Here is a 19,569-nt window from a genome sequence, read left to right on the forward strand (position 1 = left end):
CTCGGAAGAGGCAGCCGCTGATCCCGCCCGCTGCGGTGTCAGCGCCGTTCGGGCGGCTCTGCCGCCGGGTCAGCAGTGACGGGGTGACGCGGTGTGGAAGTGCGGCCCCGTCCCCCCTCAACCCAAGGAAGGGGTGGGGGTGACGCGGCACCGAAATGACACAAAAACCGGCGTAAAAAAAGGAGAAAACGGGCAAGTTTTATCTCCCTTCGTTTATTTGTCGGGTCGGAATTTGCCGACGCGCCCTCCGCCCGGCCGGAAGCGGCTCTTCCCGCTGCACGGCGGAGCCGTTTGAGGCCCGGACCCGCACTTGGTGCCGCCGCCGCCATCCGCCGGTGGGAAACATGTCCGCGGGCCGCCCGTTCCTGACCTGCGCCTGCTTCTTCTCCGACAACATCTTCGTGGGGCGCTACGGGCTGCACGTCCGGTACCGGGACGAGCGGCAGCTCCGCCGCGACTACGGGAGGGTAACGGCGGGGGAGTGCGGGGTTTGGGGGGGGAGCGGCGGCCGAGGCCGGGCTGACGGGCCGCGTGTGTTGCAGGCGCTGCGGGAGCGGGGCTGTCGGAGCGAGGAGGACTTCGTGGGCGCCCTGAGGGAGGTGAGCTCGGTGCGGCCTTAACCCCCCCCCCTCACCCCCGGAGCGGGCCGTGGGCCCCGGAGCCTTGTCCGCATGGAAGCGGGATGGGCAGGCGCCGGAGGGAGCGCATTCCCCGCTGCGGTCAGGGCAGGGTTTGCGCTGGCAGCGCTCAACTCCTCCCGGGCCGCTCCCAGCTCTCAGTGTGGGCCCCGGTTTGTTTTAACTCGCCCCGTCTTTCGTTAATCGCTGTTAATGGGCGTCGTGAGATGGGATCACCCCTGCTGGGTTCACGCGAGGTCTGCGGAAGGAGGTTATGGGAAGAACTCTTCCCCCAGGGCGCTCTTTAAGGAGGAATCTGTTTCTTTGGAGGCCACGGAGCCGGCTCTAATTGCAGCGACGCTGAGGGGACGGGCGGTTAGGGGTTCTTGGCGGGATGATGACGGCACCAAGTCATAGCTGCAATTAAAGTGTCATTTTCTTAACAGGGTGTTATGAGCAGTAAAGAATTCGTCATTAGAATGGCGCAGAATGCTTGCAAACAGAATCAGTGCAGCGCAATAAGCACAGTTTATAACACAGCTGAACTTTGGATTCCTGGATCATAAAGGAGGCTTTCTAACTTCACTTTCTGATCACCCAGACCCTGTGCAGGTCAGGTCAGATACGAATACATGGCCTCGTGTCTCACTATAACCATCATAATGTAGACTCAAATGTCATATAGATCAATGCAAGTCAGTCAGTCCTCAGAGGAAGCAGACAACAATGGGGGTTTCCCTGACCATGGAAGGGTCACAGCCCTCACTGCCCAGCAGCAAACCCAGCCCAGCTTCCCCACTTAGGGCTTGTAGCTGCTGATTTACAGGCACTGCTGTGGGTGCTGTTAGACCTCCCTGTTCTGTGATGAGATCAGCAGCACCTCAGGCCCTCAAGGCCAATAAGGAACGGAGCAATCCTGCTGCCCAGGAACCTTACGGCTGGTAGGAAGGGGAAGAAGAAATCTGATTTGTTCACAGGACCTTCAGGGGCTGATAATGAGGGAAAGGGAATGAATACATGAACCCCCTGGTGACAGAGAATGGCTGCTTCCCTTATAAAATGGTGTTATTCTAACCACATTACCAGGGATCGGGAGCACACCCTCCTTCCTTCTTTCCCCCCCAAGGAACGTTATAAACTAATCTCACAGAGGGTTATTAAATAGGAAGAACTGTCTGAATCAGCTGCTGCTACAGCTGTTTCCTCTGCAGTGACAGATCAGCGTGTCCACACAACACTTCGCAGTAATCCCTCCATGACAAGTCCTATCTTCCTCCCAGCAAATGCCTTTACTTTGGACAACACTTGTATTGTCAGAACATCAGCCAGGCTCTTAAGCTGGCGTTCTGGGAGGTATCCGAATGCCTGAAAGGCCTGAAAGCTCACAGCTCCATGTGACACATCCAGAGACAGACTTCAGTTGGTTTTTTCAAGCCATCTGTAATGAGAACTTGTCTCAAATCCCTCTGGGGCATTTGGCTTTTCAGCTGTTTATTGGCCTTGTCTTGACTACAGCAAAGCAAAGGCAAACCCTGTCTCCCAGAGGTGCCTGGAAGAAAAATAACTGATTTAAAGCAATGAGTACATTCCTGGTACTGTTTTAGTCCCCCCTTTTGACTTTCTAACAGCATCCTCTGCTGCTCACTTGTAGATTGAGGCAGAAGTGACCAGAAGAAGAGGGTTAATTCATCAGTCAGTGAAACGCAAAGCCATCATCTCACAGTGCTACGAGAGAAAACACCCAGAAGTGTACACTCTGCAGGTAGGCAGCGTGTTTGGAATCTGGTTTGCACCCAAAGGAATTTATTTTTGCTGCAGGCAGCCCTCTTCTCCTCAGCACTACACTCAGTGCTAAAGCTGGGCTGAATTAAAGCTGAACTCTAGCATATTAAGACTAAATTTAAAGCTTTCACAGGACAGCATGTTCTCCAGGCAAGATTCCACCTGGGCTATAGCCAGATAAGGGTCATTCTGCATTGAAGCTGCACCAGAATACCAGCTGTACCTAGAATACCATTAGTAATTTAAAGTATCATTGCAGCCAACAGGGTCAGTGGGGGTCTAATGAACAGCCACAGAAATGAGCCCTTATGGGCTGAACACACACGTTACCTGTTACTGTCAGCTGAAGGGGGGACAGCAGGCTGCTTGCGCATATGCACCCCACCACAAAGGCAGGGTAGTCTGTCTTTGCTTTGCATATCCTCACGTTTGCCAGACCCAAGGCTTCCCAGCTGGGTAATTACCACAGATCAACAGCAATGCACAGACAAGTTCACGCAGATTTCCTGCCCCGTGATCCTTTAGTGACAAGTTCTGACATTGTCTGTTCTGCCATTGTCTCTCATGATCTGTGTGGGGGAGTGCTTAACACAGAGCATAGTCACTGGTGTGCTGAGGCCATGACAAGATGCTAAATCTACTAGGAACAACTTTGCATTTACCTATTAGGAGTCCATAATGCGAGCTGGGCTCTTTTCTGTCACACCAAGAATACATCTGGTCAGTTACACTTCAAACCCAGGAACCAGAGCAAGCAGCAACTTACCTAAAGCATCAAGAAAAACACCAGTAACATCCTGCCACAGGAGTAACCCAGGTGTGACTGTCATCAGCCTTGCTCCCTAGACTCTACCTATTTATGTGCCTGGAAGTCTGTTTCCCTGATGGGCTGTAAACTGCTCTACAGACTAATTGTGTTTCTGTGTATTTTCATCCTTCCCTTGATGCCAGGATTCATTCCTGTCCCCTGACTTCCTGGAAATCGTGAGATACTGCACGTCACCAGATGCTCATCTCCATGGCCTGCTGCGCTACCTCGAGTCCTTCTCAGGTAAAGAAAACAACACAAAGCCACAAAGGGACCCTTCATTAGGGATTGTAGTGATAGGACAAGGGGTAACGGGTTAAAACTGAAATGGGAAGTTTAGATTGGATATAAGGAAGAAATTCTTTACTGTGAGGGTGGTGAGGCACTGGAATGGGTTGCCCAGGGAAGTTGTGAATGCTCCATCCCTAGCGGTGCTCAAGGCCAGGTTGGACAGAGCCTTGGGTGCCATGGTTTAGTGTGAGGTGTCCCTGCCCATGGCAGGGGGGTTGGAACTGGATGATCTTAAGGTCCTTTCCAACCCTAACCATTCTGTGATTCTATGATCCCCCTGTGTGACACTGCAGCTGCAGTGCTCACAGCTGGTTTCAAGTCCTGTCTGTAATAGCTCAGATGTGATACACAGCCGCGACAAACAGGATGTTGTTTTGTGCTTGACGAGCACCTCTGGAGAGGCAGCTTTGTGCATGGTTCTGCTCTGGGTAAGATGCTGTTCTCTGCTTTTCCAGTCCCAGTCTGCTGATGTCTCGTCAGAGGCTGCAGCCTGCAGCAGGGCTGGGGTTCTGCTTGTACCACAGCCTCACAGGGGAGCCTGCTGAAGGAACAGTTAGCGCCAGGAGCTTGGTTTTCCCTCCCCAGGTGCTTTACCATTTCAGACAATCCCTGTTGGTTAGTCTGAGCTGAAACTCTTTCTATCTAGATTTCATGCTTTTAGAAAGGGATCTGGGTTTTAAACTTCCCTGGAGGCATCTGTGAAGCTCCCTCTGTGCCAGAAAAGCTGACAAAATGTGGATGGGAAGTTGGAAAGTTGCAAAGTTGCTTCCTTTTCTCCAGGCAAAACGAAAGACACAAATGTTGTGTATGTGCAGGGCTGCTGGATTTGTCCAAGGCACGATTTCACACAGCCTTTCCATGCTGTCCTTATCTCAGCTTCTGTATCCTCAATACCGAGTTCCCCTTACACAGACCTGAAAGGCAGATCAGAAAGCTTGGTTTTCCCAGAAGGCTGGCACTGGGTGAGGAAATCCCACATCCCCCAAGTGACCTTGAGCAGCCTCCTCCTTCCACGAGGCTGCATTTGGGTGCCTGGGATGAGCCACTGATTCACTGCCCTCCCTCTAGACTCTCTCAAAGCATTTCCTTGGCACACAGAGCAAGCATTTGGATCATCCTGGCTGGATGGAGAAGCCTGGAAACGAGGGCCCAACATGAAAAACCAGAAGCACATCCCAGAGTTGATCCCAGGGAATAGTTCCAGCCCTTTGAGCAGGCTGAGCACAAAGCAAAGCACATGGGTCCTGCGTTCTCCCTGTCAGGCAGCACGACAGCCAAGAACACTCTCGCCTGTTATTTTCCCCAGCAACCTGTGTCTCCTTTCTCTTGGCAGAGAAGAGGATCTATCGGCTCCCAGTGTTCACAGAGGAGTTCTGCCAAGCCTTTGTGGATGAGCTGGAGAACTTTGAGCAGTCGGATATGCCTAAAGGCAGGCCCAACACTATGAATAACTATGGGGTAGGACTCACTGTCTCTTGTGCTTCTTTAGGGGGAGTGCTCACAAGCAGACTCCGTTCACCTCCTCACTTCATGCTCCTTTCCCTTCCAAATGCCTGTAATTTGAGCACAGTGCAGTTTGAACACAGCCCCCTTGAAGTGAAGGGGTTGAGGGAATGTGTCACACAGAGAAAAGAACAGGGGCGTGCAGGGAAAGGGGATGGGAGTTGGTATCTCAGAGCAAAGAGCACCTTGTATTAAAGCAATACCCATTTAAATCAAGGAGTCTGTTTTTAAAGAACTCTCAGCTTTTGATCTTACTCTTGTCTTTTCCCCATCACTTTCCACCTTGATCCTCCTCCTTTTGCCTGTAGCTGGAGCCTTTGCTCTGAAGTTCTTTATCTGAGCAAGCAGCAGGGTTAGGAGAGAACAAGACAGCTCTGCTGAAGCAGCAGATGTAGCTGATCAGCTCTTCCCCCTCTTTGGGACAGGTTTTGCTGAATGAACTTGGGATGGATGAAACCTTCATCACACCCCTGCGTGAGAAATACCTGCGGCCCATAACAGCGCTGCTCTATCCCGACCTGGGGGGTGCCTGCCTGGACAGCCACAAGGCCTTTGTTGTCAAGTACTCACTGCACGAAGATCTGGATCTGAGCTCTCACTATGACAATGCAGAAGTCACCTTAAACGTTTCACTGGGCAAAGACTTCACGGAAGGCAACTTGTACTTTGGGGATCTCAGCCAGGTACTGGGTATATTCCTATCTGCACCCTGGTTCTATTTCCCTCTATCTCCTCATCCCCCCAGTTTCAAGGCATTGAGTGTGTGCTATAAAACAGTTCTTAATTTCTGACAGTCAGACCTGCTCTGTTCCCTCCCCCTGTTTAAAAACATGTTGGTTGTACAGGAGCCCTTGTTCTCCTACAAGCACATTACCAGTATTGCATGGTTTAGTGGGAGGTGCCCCTGCCCGTGGCAGGGGGGTTGGAACTGGAGGATTTTAAGGTCCTTTCCAACGCTAACTATTCTATGATTCTATGAACAAACCAGCCCATCCTTTCATAGCTGAAATAGTGAGCAGGGAGGTGCTGAGAGAGCAAGCAGGAATCTATTTCAGATGAGACTTAAATCTGTAGCCCCTATTTCCAGAGGACTCCTGGCAATAAGAGGGGTGAAAGCTCCCATACACTGGTGAAACAGGTTTTTGGTTGAAACTCTCTCTTTAAATTCCCTCTGGGGAAACAACTGTATTAAACAGCTGCCAAGCCCCCACTGAAGTGGCTGCGTTCCAGAGGTGCAGCGAGTCCTCTCCGTGTTGCTCACTGGGTGCTGAGGGTGAAGGGTTCACAAGTACAAGTTCCAAGTGTTTGATCATTGTTTTGCTAGGGATTTTCTGGCATGATGCTGTATCCACCTCCATTTCCTGTTCCAGGATCCTACCCCCGTGCCAAAGTACATAGAGATTGAACACGTGGGAGCCCAGGGGCTGTTACACCGAGGAGGGCAGATCCATGGGGCGCTTCCCATTGCCTCCGGGGAACGCTGGAACCTCATTGTTTGGATGAGATCGTCTGCCATCCGCAACCAGCTCTGCCCCATGTGCAACAAGAAACCTGAGCTGGTGGAAGCAGAGGGGTTTGGAGATGGCTTCACAGAGACCCTTAAAGATGATGTGCCCGGAACTGTGGATCTCTGTTCCTTGGGGTAGCAATGATAGAGCCTGAATTCTTCAGACCAAGTTTCCTAAAGCTCCTTTCTGACCTCTCAGACTCTTTGATGGATGCACAAGTCATGTAAGGAGCGCTTTACCACCTTGGGAAGCAGTGCAAACCCGGTCCTGCTGGGTTAGGGAAGCCTCACCTGCTTGGAGAGCTGGAAGAGCTGGTGCTTGGCTCACGCTCAGGCTGAAGGACTGCTTGAGAGACCCAAAGACTTGACACGGATTCACTGCAGAGGCTCTGTAAGTATTGTCAGGTGTACAAGGAGAGCACCCAAAGGTGTTTGGCCTCTGTGAAGACCTCAGTGCCAACAGCAGCATCGCGGGTCCCGCTGTAAGTGGGAAAGAGCAGCGCAATAAAGCCCTGTCCTTAGCATCCAGGGAAGAGCTTTTAGTTGCTAAGTGACAGCAAAGGAACTGCTCAGAAGTGAGATACAGGCAGTGCACAGTGGGCTGCTGGGAACAGCGTGGAATCATCCTCACCAGGGGTTTACCTGAGCCAGACAAATCAATCCCTCAGGAGCAATGCAGGGAGCGCTCATCCCGCAGGGTGACCAAGAGGATGCCAGGGCCTCCACAAGCTCTTTTGGACTGAAACTGCCCTTTCAAAGGTAGGGTGAACCTTACGAAGGAAGAACAAACGGGCTTTGGAGACAGCTTGGGGAGCCACCTGTGACACAGCAGCGCTTGCTGGAGGAAGGCAGGAGCATACATTTGAATCTCTTGCTTCAGTTACGTGAGCAAGTGGAGGTGTAAAATAACTCAACCTGGGTGCAGCCCGAGGCTTCTTTTTGGGATCAAGCCTCTCTAACAGCTCTATATTAGGAGGGTCAAGTGCTTTCCTTGTCTTACTGTTGAAATCACAGCCTCTACAGACCAAATTAAAGGATATTAAAGATATCTTTTGCTTTAGAGGCTGCGTTTGGCTCTATGGGACATTAATGGAATACATTTGCTGTACACACACCCTGCTGCACGTAGAAGGAGCTTTTTCATTTATTCACCTGCAATAATTACAGCGCCTGGGCCAAAAGGTGCCTATTTGAACCTTCCCGCTGTGTTTTTTAGGGGATGCCATTAGCGCAGAGCACTGATGAGCTTTTCATTAGCAAACCCCATTCCATTTGCATCTGGGGAAGGGAGCCAGCTGTGTTCGTGCATGGACCCAAAGGGCTGGGCTCAAGACACCCAGACATGAAGTCTTTGTTTCCCTCAGCAGAAAACGGCATCGGTTCCCAACCCGCCCGAATTTGGCCCAAAAACGAAGCTGAAAGCTGAGACCAGCCCGGGCCCGGCGGGTCCCGGAACCAAAGAGCGCGGCCCGGCTTCCGGTCGGACCCGCTCACGGCGACCGGAAGTGTGTGTGTGGGGAGGCAGCGCGGAGCCGGCGGCGGGTGCTCCGCTCGGTGCCGGCGGGGCCCGGCCCGGCCAGGCCGTGGTGAGTCCGCGCTCCCTCCTTCCCTCCCCCCTACCGATCGCCTTCCTCTTACCTACAGCGGGGCCGGAGCGTCCAACGGGGCCGGGGGCACCGGGAACGGGGGGGGGGGAATGAGCGGGAGAGCGGCCCGCTCGCTGTGGTGGCTCCTGATGGGGGGGGCTGTTAAAGAGCTGCACTCTTAAAGGGGTCGCGCCTTGAGCCGGGTTCTTAAAGGGTCAGCACACCTGGGGCTGAGCTCTTAAAGGGCCAGAACACCTCTTGCTGAGCTCTTAAAGGGCCAGCACACCTGGGGCTGAGCTCTTAAAGGGTCAGCACACCTGGGGCTGAGCTCTTAAAGGGCCAGAACACCTCTTGCTGAGCTCTTAAAGTGTCAGCACAGCTGGGGCTGAGCTCTTAAAGGGCCAGAACACCTGGTGCTGAGCTCTTAAAAGGCCAGCACACAGCAGGCTCCTTGTTCTGGAGCCAGAGGGAAGGGGCTGCTTCTCCCATTGCAGCAGCCAGGCTCCCAGCTCCCAGCCAAGGGCCGGGCCCGGGTGAAGCTTTGGGGGCAGGAGGAGCAGCTCGCTATGGCCATGAACCTGGTGGAAGGGCAGAGGCAGGACCCCAGTTTCAGGCCATGACCAGCCCGTGTTGCTGCTCTGATGGATTTGGGGCCCATCCCCTTGCCACGGCATCACCCCGGGATGCTCCATCTGCACCCAGCTCCACATCCATCATATCAAAGCGGGTCCTGTCGCCATGGCCATGGATGCAGCAGACCCAACACCCAAACACGATCCCACCTGTGAGGTCCTGGTGCGAGGGATGGCTCCTGGCTGCGTGTCGGTGAACAGCTCATCCTCAGACACTTCCTTGCTTATCCTTGGTTGTTTTGGGCTTCTGCTTTGTGGTTGAGGTTTCCACTTAGAAATCAGTCAAAGGTGTGAGTCACCTGGGAGCATATTGCTCCTTGGGAATGCCGAGGTGGTAAACATGCAATTAATTAAGCCTGGTAGCATCCATCACAGCATCTCTGGCCTGTGGCTGCTGGCACCCGGGGGGCTGATGGATGGGGGTCGCAGCTCCATGTGTAATGTGCTTTCCAAAAGCAGATTGGGCTGTTAAAAATTCATCCCTGCCCTTGCCTTGTGCCTTAAATAATGGGGGATTGAGTCAGTGTTCGGTGTGGGGAGGATGCTTTGCTCTCCTGCCTGGCACCGCAGCATCCGTCACACCTTGAGCTGCCTGTCTGTGGGTGCTGAGTCCTCCCCACAGCTCCCAGCCCCATGGGGCAGCCAGTGGCTGCTGGGGGTCATCCATAGGGCACAGCACTGCAAACAGTGGGCTTAGCTCCCTGGGTGGGACTCAGCCCGATTCCTTCTTATTCAACCCATCTAGGGACAAACACGAGAAGAACGTGGAAAACCTGGTGGGGGCTTTTCCCAGTGGGAAACCTGCATGGGGATGGTTGTCCCAAGGCAGGCGAGGGCTGCCTGGGGGTGTCAGTGCTGTCCCTGTGCAGCCCCAGCTCTCCTTTGAGGGCTCTGCTTTGTGGGTTGGTGAAACTCAGTTTGGCCACAGCTGTGTGATGGGTAACCCCGAGCTATCGCTGCCCAGCAAGAGCAGAGAGGGAGCGGAGCAGGAGCAGGGCTTGAGGGCTGGTTGGTTCAGGGTTGGGTTATAAGGTGTATGGGGCTGTCGGTGTGTTGCTGCTGGGCGAGGGTGGTCTCCCCGTGGCACTGAATCACTCTGTTCCCCAGGGGCTGGTGCGCCATGGCTCACAGCCAGTCTCGGAAGCGGTCACGGAGCAGGAGCAAAAGCAATTCACGGAGCAGACAGGAGAGGAAGGAGAAGAAAAGGAGGAAGAGCAGCAAGGACTCGCAGCAGGGCAGCAGCTCCCCTCCGAGGAAGCGGACGTCTGGGTGTCACAGGCACAAGTCGAGCTCAGCAGCAGCTAAGGAAGGTGGGGGAGAGGCCCGTGACCCCCTGCTTTCACCCCATTTTCTGGGTGCAGCAAGGGCCTAGGTGGGAAAAGAGGGTTTTGGTTTTAGCCACATTGGTGTCTGCCCCCTTGCTGTGCAATCTGTGCCCGTTTTAGTCTGGTTCTGACAAGTGCAGAGCCCTGCAGCCCCTCCTGTGCTGCTCTGGTGGTGTGGCTCCACACGCTGTGATGTGATCAGGGTCTTGGCTGGGGCCTTTGCTGTTCAGGCATGACAGGAACCAGGCTGGGACAGGGGATAAGCAGCATCCCTGCTGCTGCAGGGCCAGGGCACTCAACCTCTTCTTACATACTGCAGAAAAGAAGAAGGAAGGAAAGGACAAAAAGAAGAGGAAGGCAAGTACCTCTTCTTCTGAGCCAGCATCTTCATCCACCAGCTCCTCCTCGTCTTCCTCTTCCTCCAGCTCCTCTTCTGGTGACTCCAGTGACAGTGACTCCAAAACAAAGAAGAGTCGACATAGCAAAAAAAAGCGAGCCAAAGACAAGGACAAGAGGAGGAAGAAGAAGAAGAGAATAAAGAAGAAGTCAAAAAAGAAGTCAAAGGAAAAGGCTAAGGAGGAGAAAGCCAAGGGAGAAGTGGTGCCCGGCCCCTCGCTGGAGCAGTGGCAGAAGGAGTCTCTGGTGGATGCTGGACCAGGTAATGATGGTGTTTCCCTCCTGCTGAAGCCAATGCACCCAGGCATCCTGCTGGGGAAGGATGCTCACAAAATGCTCTTCCTGGGATGCGTGTGGGGTGTCTGAGGAAAGCAGGGCTGTGCACAGGGAGGAGCCCCAGGCTCTCCTCCCTCCTATGAACCGTGGCCACCTTCAGGCCACCTCAAGCAAACATAAGGGGCCACATTCAGAGACTGCTTTGTGTTTAGATGTGACTTATAGATGTGAGCGGGAGACAAAGGTGCCGAATGGAAGGACACAGTCAGCACTAACACACTGGCTTTGGGACTGGCTTTGGGATGTGAAGTGGCCCTTCCTGTGCATGGTTCATCACTGAACCCTGAGGACCACCAGGAAACTGGTGCACGTGTGACTGTTCAGGCGTGGTGCTGTGCCCCTCAGCAGGAGCTGGCCCCTGTCATGGCTCTAACTGATGTATTCCAGTTTTGACAGATGAACAAAAGTCCCGAATCCAGGCTATGAAGCCAATGACAAAGGAAGAATGGGATGCGAGGCAGAGCGTCATAAGGAGAGTGGTGGATCCTGAAACAGGGAGAACCAGGTATGATCCCTGGGGAAGACGGGTTCTCCATACACATCCATGTCATGTGGGTTGAGTCCTGGAGGATGCCCATCCATGGCACTGCAGTACCATGCATGGACCCAGGTCCCTTTGAGCAGCAAAGGCTGATCCCTCACAGACCCCCTCCAGTCAGACCTGCTGTAACCTCCCCAAAAGTGATGTGTTTGACACCAAATTGCACTGCGGCTCCATGCGAGGAGCACCAGGCTGTGTCCCAGCCAGGAGCTGTGGGATGGCGGCACAGAGCACCCTGCTCCTGGAGGCAGGAGGTTTGTTCCTTGTGCTGTGACAAGTTCAGCTTGTCCCTGTTAAATGGGACTGTGCAACGGGGGCAGAACAGGAAGCAGGGGGTGACTTACACCTCCTCACCCCACTGCCTCCTGCACTTGGCCCCAGTTAGGACTGAGGTGCAGGTGAGGAGGGTGTGTGTGCCCCTTGGGGTTGCAGACAACACTGAACCCAAGTGCATTTGGCTGCCAAATAGAAATGACCCAGTTTTTAATAAACTGCATCTTCCCAGCAAGCACGCTGAGGAGAATTGGGAATGACAAGTCCAGTCTTTAAATAGAAGGCAGCCTGCGGGGCTCAGGGAGGTGTGGAACAAAGGTCAGTTCCCTGCAAGGCGTGTAATGAAGACAATTAAGTTTCTGCTCATGGCTGGAGGTGTGAGCTGCTTGGGATTTGCTCAGCGAGATGCTCTCTGGTCTGGCCTGGCTGCCTTTCAGGCTCAGCCTGGCTCCTCTTTCTGAATGGCTCAGCACGTCCCTGGAGCAGCCAGGACCAGACCTGAACCTGTGTGAGAAAAGAAGAGGTTTTGTAGGGGTTGGGGTTGCTGCTGGTGCCAGTGAAGCCTGGGGCAGGGATGGGTGCCCTGTGCAGGGGGAGGCTGATTTCTGTGGGACCACATCTGTCCTTGCTGCAGTGTGGTGACATCAGTCCCTCAAGAGCCATGGAAGAGCCTGACATGCTGTTTAAGCAACAGAAGTCACATAATAGAACTTCAGGGATGGGGTCATCGCTGGCCTTACCTGGAGGTGCAGCAGCTCAGCACTGGGTCCTGGGCATGTACCTCTATGGAGGAGCTGGTGGCAAAACACTGCCTGCGGGGGGATCAGCACCATCTGGGAAACAGCGTGGCTGGCGGTGGTCCTCACGGTCCGTGGCCTGTGCTTGTCTTCCAGGCTTATTAAGGGAGATGGAGAAGTACTGGAAGAAATCGTCAGCAAGGAGAGACACAAGGAGATTAACAAGGTAATGGGAACGTGCTGCCAATGAGCAGAGGGTCGGTGCAGCCGGGGGGCTGCTGCACCCGGAGGTGGTGCTTTTCCTCCCTGGCTCTGCCAGGACAAACTTGAGCCCTGGCAGCGGGTGGGTGCTCTTGGTCCTTCCTCCTGGGGCAGGCGATGCGGTGAGCACCCGTGTCTCCCCCTTTGCAGCAAGCCACCCGAGGGGACGGGCTGAGCTTCCAGGCGAGGACGGGGATGCTGCAGTGAGCACACAAGCACCAGCAGTGCTGGGAGCCCGTCCTGTGCTGGAGCCGGCCCCAGTGTGAGCCTCTGCCTCTGGACCACACAGACAGCACCACATCAAGATGCTTCCCCAGGGGCATTTCCAGCTGCTCTGTAAGTTACTGACTGGGAAGGAGAGCGACTTTAATGGTGCATTTCCCAGTACACAGCTTCTCCCCTCCCTTTCCTGACTGAGGCCAGCGTGGCTGTGACGCCCTTGAGCTCTGCTTGCCCTTTTGAGGCTGGAGCTCTGCAGCAGCCAGGGGATGGGCTCACTGGTGCTGAGCACCTCAAGGAGCTGCTGCCCCTCGGCTCTGGGCTTTAGCAGGTGGGAGCCAATGCTGTGGCCAGTACAAGGTGTGCTCCAGGGCCACAAAATCTGCAGCTAGCTGCTGCTTTTTACCTTCAAGGGCTGCTCATGGCTCCTCCCTTGCTGCATCCGCATGGCCTGTGCTTACCTGGTGCTGCAGGCTTGCAGGCACTCAGCCAATCCTGCTTAGAGAGGAGCAGCCGTGCTGCTGCATGGCTCTGCTCACGCACCTTCAAGTGCCACCCTTTGCTGTGTCCCTGAGGCTTTACTCAGCCTTTGCAGCTTCATCTGGGGTGCTTTGCAGGGGGGTGGTTTTGCCTTGCTGTCCCTGCATGCCACTTGTGTCCCTTCCCCACAGCACAAGGCCTGGGCAGCACTGGGGCTTTGGGCTTCTTTAGGCCCATGAGCACTGTGAAGCAAACAGCCAGCCTTTCCCCCACTGTGAACTCCAAAAACCTACCCATTGTAAAACACCCAGAAAGGACAAAAGGATTAAAGGACAAATGGGTCCTGCAGGACTGATCCGCACGGTTTCCATGTTCTGTTCATGGCTGTAACCCCATTAAACTGGCGCCTGCTCACTTGGGTTTTGCGACTTGTCTGTTTCTAGAGCCTTCCCCCCCCATTAAAAAGGCAGACAGAGGAGAGCCTTCCCATTTCTTTAATCTGTGTAACTCACAATGCTACTGTACACAAAGCACACCCAGGCATTGGAACGATGCACGAACAGCAAGGAGGAGAAGGAAGTTGTACAGAAGGGTTTGTCACACACAAGCGAGTCATGGGCACGGTGCTGTACACCCAGGGGCGTACCCAGCGCCCTCGGGCACGGCCTCCGGCGTTCCCCGCTCGCCTCTGTTACCCCTAAAGCAAGTTTTTATAAAGAAAAATAGAACTAACATCCTTGGAATATAAAATTGACGGTCGAGGGGGTATCAACAGGCAGAGAGGGTGCTGAGGAGGACAGGGAAGGGGACCGTAAGGCTTCTAGAACTAATAGGAAATGCAGCAAACAGTGGCGATACCTGAAGAAGGGGCTGCTGCAGCAAGCACGGCGGTCGTCACCCTTTGGCTCTCGGCTCGCGTATCGGACACTGTAAACGTTTTTGGTATCAGGATTGTGCCTCATCGTGACGGAGGGATGTGGGAGCCCAGCAGCCTGCCTCGGAGGGAACGCACGGGCTCCTTTTACTCTTAAAGGACTTTAAAGGGACAGCGTCAGGTAGAAAGTGTGGCCCGAGAGCGCAGTAATACAAAAAGCTGCTTTTCGTTATAAAACCTCTGAGCTGCGCAGCAAAGTTTGATTCCCATGGAAACAATGGAGAACAAGGGAAGGCTGAGGCAGCCTGTGCAGCGCGGGCTGCCTTGTGCTCGTGTGGGAGAACACGACGTGGGCTGCAGCAGGAGCAGCGCGACCGTCGCCGGTCGCACCCAGGGCTGCGCAGACAACGGTGAAGGGAGGAAGGAGTACAAGAAACTTCGGGTTCTTTTCATTGCAAACAAGTGGCTTGTAACAAAAGGGAAGATTAGGTCTTTAAACCTGACAGTGCCCCTTTATGGAATATACAGTCATCTTCTCCCTCACTGCATCCAGATGGATCCTCTTCCATACAGGTGGAAAGGCATCGGGTCACATGCATTGCTCTCCAAAACAGCTCGGAACAAACAGGTTATAAACACAGAGTTAAACTATTGCTATTGTTCTTTGAGTGAGTAGCATGTTGATCTTTGCTTCAGATAGATGAGTGCCAGATGGGGGCGGCTGAGGATAGATTGATGTAGAGACTGTGATGGACTGAATCGGTGGAGGAAAACTTACTGGTGTGTTTCCTGGTAACTACACCCACCTCCTCTGGTATTATTGCAGCAATAAAGGTCCTGCTCTACAATTGCTTCTCCGTGTTGGATCCATACAATGGCAACAGATGGGGGGCCAGGGAAAGGACCCGGGCAAGTTTCAAGAAGCTCAACAAAGGATGAGGACGGAGGTGCTATGATTGTCAGTCTAACTGGTTAGTAGCCATTTAAAACATGGAGTGATGGAGAGGTGAGTATAATATTGCACTTCTGCATTCATTGACGTTACATTAAACTTGGTCCATAAAATAATTGCTTTGTACATAATGCCTGAAACAAAAAAGCTACATTTTTAAATATTAATAAACCCTGAAGGTTCCAGTCCCTCCAGACATTTGTGTTTTTTTTCCTCTACATAAATAAATAACTTTCAATTTTATATATCCACTTTTTATGTTGAACATTTACATTCGCCTCTGTTTTACACTATCTACACATCAGAAAATGTGAACATCTTGTAATGTACAGACCATGCCTCGGTTGTGGGCTTGGAGGGCAGTTGAATTTTGCAAAGGCCATATCCAAATTTGCAGGGATTATTGTGTGATGTGGTTTGGTGACTTCACAGGATGGATTTGTGGCTTGGCTTCCTACTCAGATGGCATCTGTTGGATAAAACGGCTAGCAAAAAGCTGGGACAACTCAGGTTGGTTTTCAACCCAGTCAAGCTCTGGATGTACATTCGGAGAGAGCTGAACCGAGTCGGCAGGAAGGGAAGTCAGTTTTCGGTAACAAAAGTCATCAGGTACATTCTGCACTTGAATCATTATCAAAGAGAAGTGCTTAAACAGTTTGCAGTCAAGGCTGCAGGACGTGGGAGCTGCAGCGGGCAGCGGGTGGGCAGCGGGTTCCAGTGCTCCAGCAGCAGCTCAGCACTGTCCCCCCTCCGCCTCCGCTTCAACCCCGCAGCGCCACGAACACGAGATCTGCCTCGGGTGTCTGATGGGGTAAGATTTGCCTACCGTGGCGCAGAGCCAGTGAGCAGAGCAGCGTTCACAGTGCTGTGTATCTCAGTGCGGCCGTCCTGCACTTCGGATCGAAACAGGTAATAAAATGAAGCAGCCAGTCTACAAAATTCTCTGTTACAAATAAGATCCTCAGAAGTAGAAAGTGATATAAAGACAGGGAAGGGTGGAGGGGAAAGCGGGGTTGGTTACACGCAGGCGGGGAGCTCGGTAGGACTATAAAATCTCCATGGGAAGAGGCCAACTGGAGCCTGGAAATGGGCACCACGGGGTGAGTGCCCCTCTGCCCCGAGAGGTGTGTGCGAGGAGGGAACTGGACCCATCCCTGGGGCCAGGCTGACCAGGAGGGACAGGACTAAAGGGCTTCTGGTGAGCCCTCGCTGTAGGCACTGTTCTCCTCCACTGCTGCTGTTCTGTGCTGCTCGCCCTGCACACCCACGGCTCCCCTCTGTCATGCACCCAGCCCTGGCTCGCTCCAGCAGCACACAAACCATCAGCTCAGGCACGTCCACTGAGAAACACACCAGGGAATTATAAGATATGGCCTTTTCTTAAGGTTGCCTGATGTTGGCACGCTTCCTTACAGTCTCCTTACTGCTGGGAAAACTTCTGCACAGATTGGTTTTATCCTTTATAAATATATACATATATATATGTGTGTGTGTGTGCATATGTATATGCACATTATGTATATAATATATACACACACACCCTGGCTTAGCAATAGTTCATTGTCATGCACTACAAACAGTTGGGTGTAGCTACATGAGATGGTAACAGGTTTCCATTCTAAAAATCATCAGTGCAAAAAACAATGAGGTTTTACAGTTCAGTAACTACAGGTAAAAGAAGCAGATCTGGTTTCCCATGAAAGCTGCTACTGGACTCGGAGAGAACCTGGGAAGAAGAAATCGTCTCAGAGGTGGGTGTTGAGAGAGTCAGACCCTGCATTTGGCTGAGCAGAACTGCAACGCAGTGTAGCTGCTGAGTGCCTTCAGCTGCTTCCCAGTACATGGTGGTTAGTGTCAGAAAGGATATATAGCGAGAATATCTGGAGACTAACAGCAAAGTAAGTGTCTGAGGTTTGTAACAGCTCAAACAAGATAGCTTGGATTCCTCTTTTAATAGGTCAATGCATTGAATTCCATCGGCTTCTAAAAGGTCTCTTTAAAAAATAACAGTACTAGCAGTAACGACCCCACTTTTTCGGGTGTGAATCTGCCGACGTTCTGCCCCTACCAACAGCATCCACACATTTTATGCTTTGCCACTGCACATTCTCCTTGAGAAAGTGGCTGCACTTGAAGCTCTTTGCACAGGTAAAGCTCTCGGTTGCTCTGCCTGGCACAGCCCATGATAAATCCCTTGCCTGGGGACGGCTGTGCCAGGAAACAGCGTTACCGAACCCCAAGCCCACCCCGTGCTGGTACCAGCAGAGCAGTCTGACTCCTGGGACAACCAAGAAGTTCCCCAGCCTCATCCCCTGTTCCTGTGGCTCTGAGGACAGCACTCGGTCACGCATATCGGAGCGATGGCTAACAAGGTGAGGAGGCACGTATTTACAGTCACTGAACCTGGATAAGAGAAGGAGGCAGGAGAGAGTGCGATCTTGACCTGGAGACTTCCCCCCCCCAATTTCCAGCTGTTCCTTGGGCTCATGCTGCACAAACCTGACGCTCCCGCTGTAAGGCCTGCACGTTCTGCACGGGAACCATCCCATCTCTTCCCAGAATACCATGATGTTATTAGAGTAGCACCATATTTACCCTTCCAGCCCATAACACCGGCCTCATCCCTCTTTTCCCTTTGTTTTCTCCTCCGGTGGCTGCAGCCGACAGTCGCTGGCTCCGGCCTGGCTACTTCTGCCCCAGGAGGCCAGACTCCAGGCGGGATGCTGCGCTCCGGCCCCAGCACCCCGTGGCGATGCTCATGCTTCTTTGGCTGCGTTCCCTGTCCCTCTCCCTGTCGCCGTCGGACTGGCTCTGGGTGCGCTCGGGCCGGTGGCCGGCGCTGGTGGCCGAAGGCTGGGAGGAGATGGTCCGCAGGAGGTGGTTCCTCTTGCGCAGGAACTCGGCCTGGCTGGGCAGCCCGAAGCTGCCCTTCCGCAGCGCCATGCGCGTGGTGTTCTTGGCAGGGCGCGCGCGGTGGTTGTACTCCAGCTGAGCCAAGTGGGCCGTGTACCCCTCTGTGATGAACTGCGGGGATAAGAGGGATGAGGGCAGGCGTTAGGCACATCTCCAGTGACAACAAAACACCTTTGCCGTGGCGGGTCCTCCAGGCATGGAACCGCTCAGACAGATCTCTGGGACCCTGCTACGTGGGACGGTTCCATCCTCCTGGCAAACACGACCTCAGTCACCGACGATGACCAAATTCCCATCGCCCTCCCATGGGAGGCCCTTGGCAACTCAGACAAGCTGGCTCCTACCTGACACTGGCTCTGCAGCTTCTTGGTGGGTCGGCCAACGATGTAGATGTGGGTGGGCGGGAGGCTGATGGAGCTGTACACAGAGATGTCCTTAGTGGATCCGTACGCTGCATGGATCCTCATGTGGAGCTGCAGGGAGAGAAAGCAACACGTGGTCAGCACATGCAGGAGCCCCACGCTGCTCAACAGGCAGGGCTTTGGGTTTTAATAGCATTTGTGGGAATCTCAGGTCAGTAACTTATGTAAGTTCCCAGCCGGAGAAGGCACCGCTGTGCAAAACACTAATTAACAGAGCTGGGGATGTTCACAGGCCAGAACAAGAGGAGTAACAGCAATACCAAAGCACATCTCTGCTTCCTGATCCACAGCCTTCCCTTGATGTCTGTGGGGGGCAGAGACGCCACACACTTCACTGCTGACTTGTCGGGGGGAGAGGAACAATCTGCAACCCCCTGCAGTACTCATTAGTGGGGAGTGTTCCCCTCCACCAGCCATGCTGCTGCACGGACACTGCTCTTTAAGAAGGGACAGGCAGGAAAATAGGCTGCTTTCCAGGGATTTGCCTGCCTCCACTCTGAGCAGAGAGCAGCTCCTAAGGTTTCCTTAGTGGGCTTAGGAGCTGGAGGGGAAAGTGGACACTGGTGCCACCGTGGACCAGCCGGCTTTGCCCCCAAAGCCACAGGCAGGCCAAGGAGAGGAAAAGGAAATCTCTGACCCTGGTCACAAACTTGTTCTTCTGGAGGGTAAGGGAGAGCAGGCAGCACGTAAGGGCCAGCTTCTCCTACCACTGTGTCTCAGGCTGAAACAAGGGCCCAAGAGAGTTAATGAGGGGCCTTCCCTGCTATTCCAGGCCAGGCACAAGTGCTCAGGACACTGGCACTTCCTTCCCTTGCCAGGCAGAAAAACCCCTTTGTTATATCTGGAGCTTTTCTGAGGCTCTGGGCTGAGTGTGGTTAAGAACTCCCAGGGGTCAAACGCTTGGGAAGATGCTCTGTGGAGCCTCCCATCATGGCTGCGTGGTGCAAGGCCATGTCTGCAGCAGCTCCATGTGCTCTCAGAGCTGCTGGGTACACCATGGGCAGCCAGAAAGCCACCATACAGGTGGGAAAAGTGCACATATGGGCAAGGGAGGCACTGCAGCTTTTGTTTTATCAGACATTTGGTGTTGGAAGGACCGGTGGAGCATGAAATG

The 19,569-nt window shown here is 53.5% G+C and overlaps 3 protein-coding genes across 17 annotated transcripts in view; 2 read left to right on the forward strand and 1 right to left on the reverse strand.

Annotated features, from left to right (window-relative positions):
- The first annotated feature begins 220 nt into the window (after positions 1-220).
- OGFOD2 (2-oxoglutarate and iron dependent oxygenase domain containing 2) lies at positions 221-7,036 on the forward strand. Its single transcript, XM_062632085.1, has 7 exons — positions 221-467; positions 543-599; positions 2,269-2,379; positions 3,351-3,450; positions 4,832-4,956; positions 5,427-5,684; positions 6,372-7,036. The coding sequence occupies exons 1-7, from the start codon at positions 345-347 to the stop codon at positions 6,645-6,647; spliced, it is 1,050 nt and encodes a 349-aa protein (XP_062488069.1). The 5' UTR covers positions 221-344; the 3' UTR covers positions 6,648-7,036.
- Positions 7,037-7,855: 819 nt separating this feature from the next.
- On the forward strand, positions 7,856-13,708 carry ARL6IP4 (ADP ribosylation factor like GTPase 6 interacting protein 4). 3 transcript variants are annotated; one of them, XR_009967318.1, is made up of 7 exons: positions 7,863-8,094; positions 9,834-10,036; positions 10,371-10,709; positions 11,171-11,288; positions 12,491-12,560; positions 12,746-12,931; positions 13,486-13,708. XR_009967318.1 is itself a non-coding variant. In XM_062632106.1 (6 exons), the coding sequence occupies exons 2-6, from the start codon at positions 9,847-9,849 to the stop codon at positions 12,800-12,802; spliced, it is 765 nt and encodes a 254-aa protein (XP_062488090.1). In that variant the 5' UTR covers positions 7,856-8,094; positions 9,834-9,846; the 3' UTR covers positions 12,803-13,708. The 3 variants fall into 3 exon arrangements, 2 of the variants coding, with proteins under 2 accessions (XP_062488090.1, XP_062488089.1); XM_062632106.1 differs by having other exon boundaries at positions 7,856-8,094; positions 11,180-11,288; positions 12,746-13,708; XM_062632105.1 differs by having other exon boundaries at positions 12,746-13,708.
- A 64-nt stretch (positions 13,709-13,772) lies between these two features.
- PITPNM2 (phosphatidylinositol transfer protein membrane associated 2) overlaps positions 13,773-19,569 on the reverse strand; it is a 133,403-nt gene continuing 127,606 nt past the window's right edge. For 12 of the 13 annotated variants that reach the window (XM_062632095.1, XM_062632086.1, XM_062632098.1 and 9 more), the window contains 2 exons: positions 18,378-18,506; positions 13,773-18,144 (listed from right to left, as the gene is read on the reverse strand). In XM_062632095.1, the coding sequence (XP_062488079.1) occupies positions 17,806-18,144; positions 18,378-18,506 (468 nt within the window). In that variant the 3' untranslated portion in view covers positions 13,773-17,805. The remainder of the gene's footprint in view (positions 18,145-18,377; positions 18,507-19,569) is intronic. The other variant, XR_009967317.1, reaches the window with a different exon arrangement.

The sequence above is a fragment of the Pezoporus occidentalis genome, unplaced genomic scaffold, assembly GCF_034315485.1.
Source record: "Pezoporus occidentalis ecotype Australia unplaced genomic scaffold, CSIRO_AGI_Poc_V1 ctg381, whole genome shotgun sequence".
Classification (NCBI taxonomy): domain Eukaryota; kingdom Metazoa; phylum Chordata; class Aves; order Psittaciformes; family Psittacidae; genus Pezoporus; species Pezoporus occidentalis.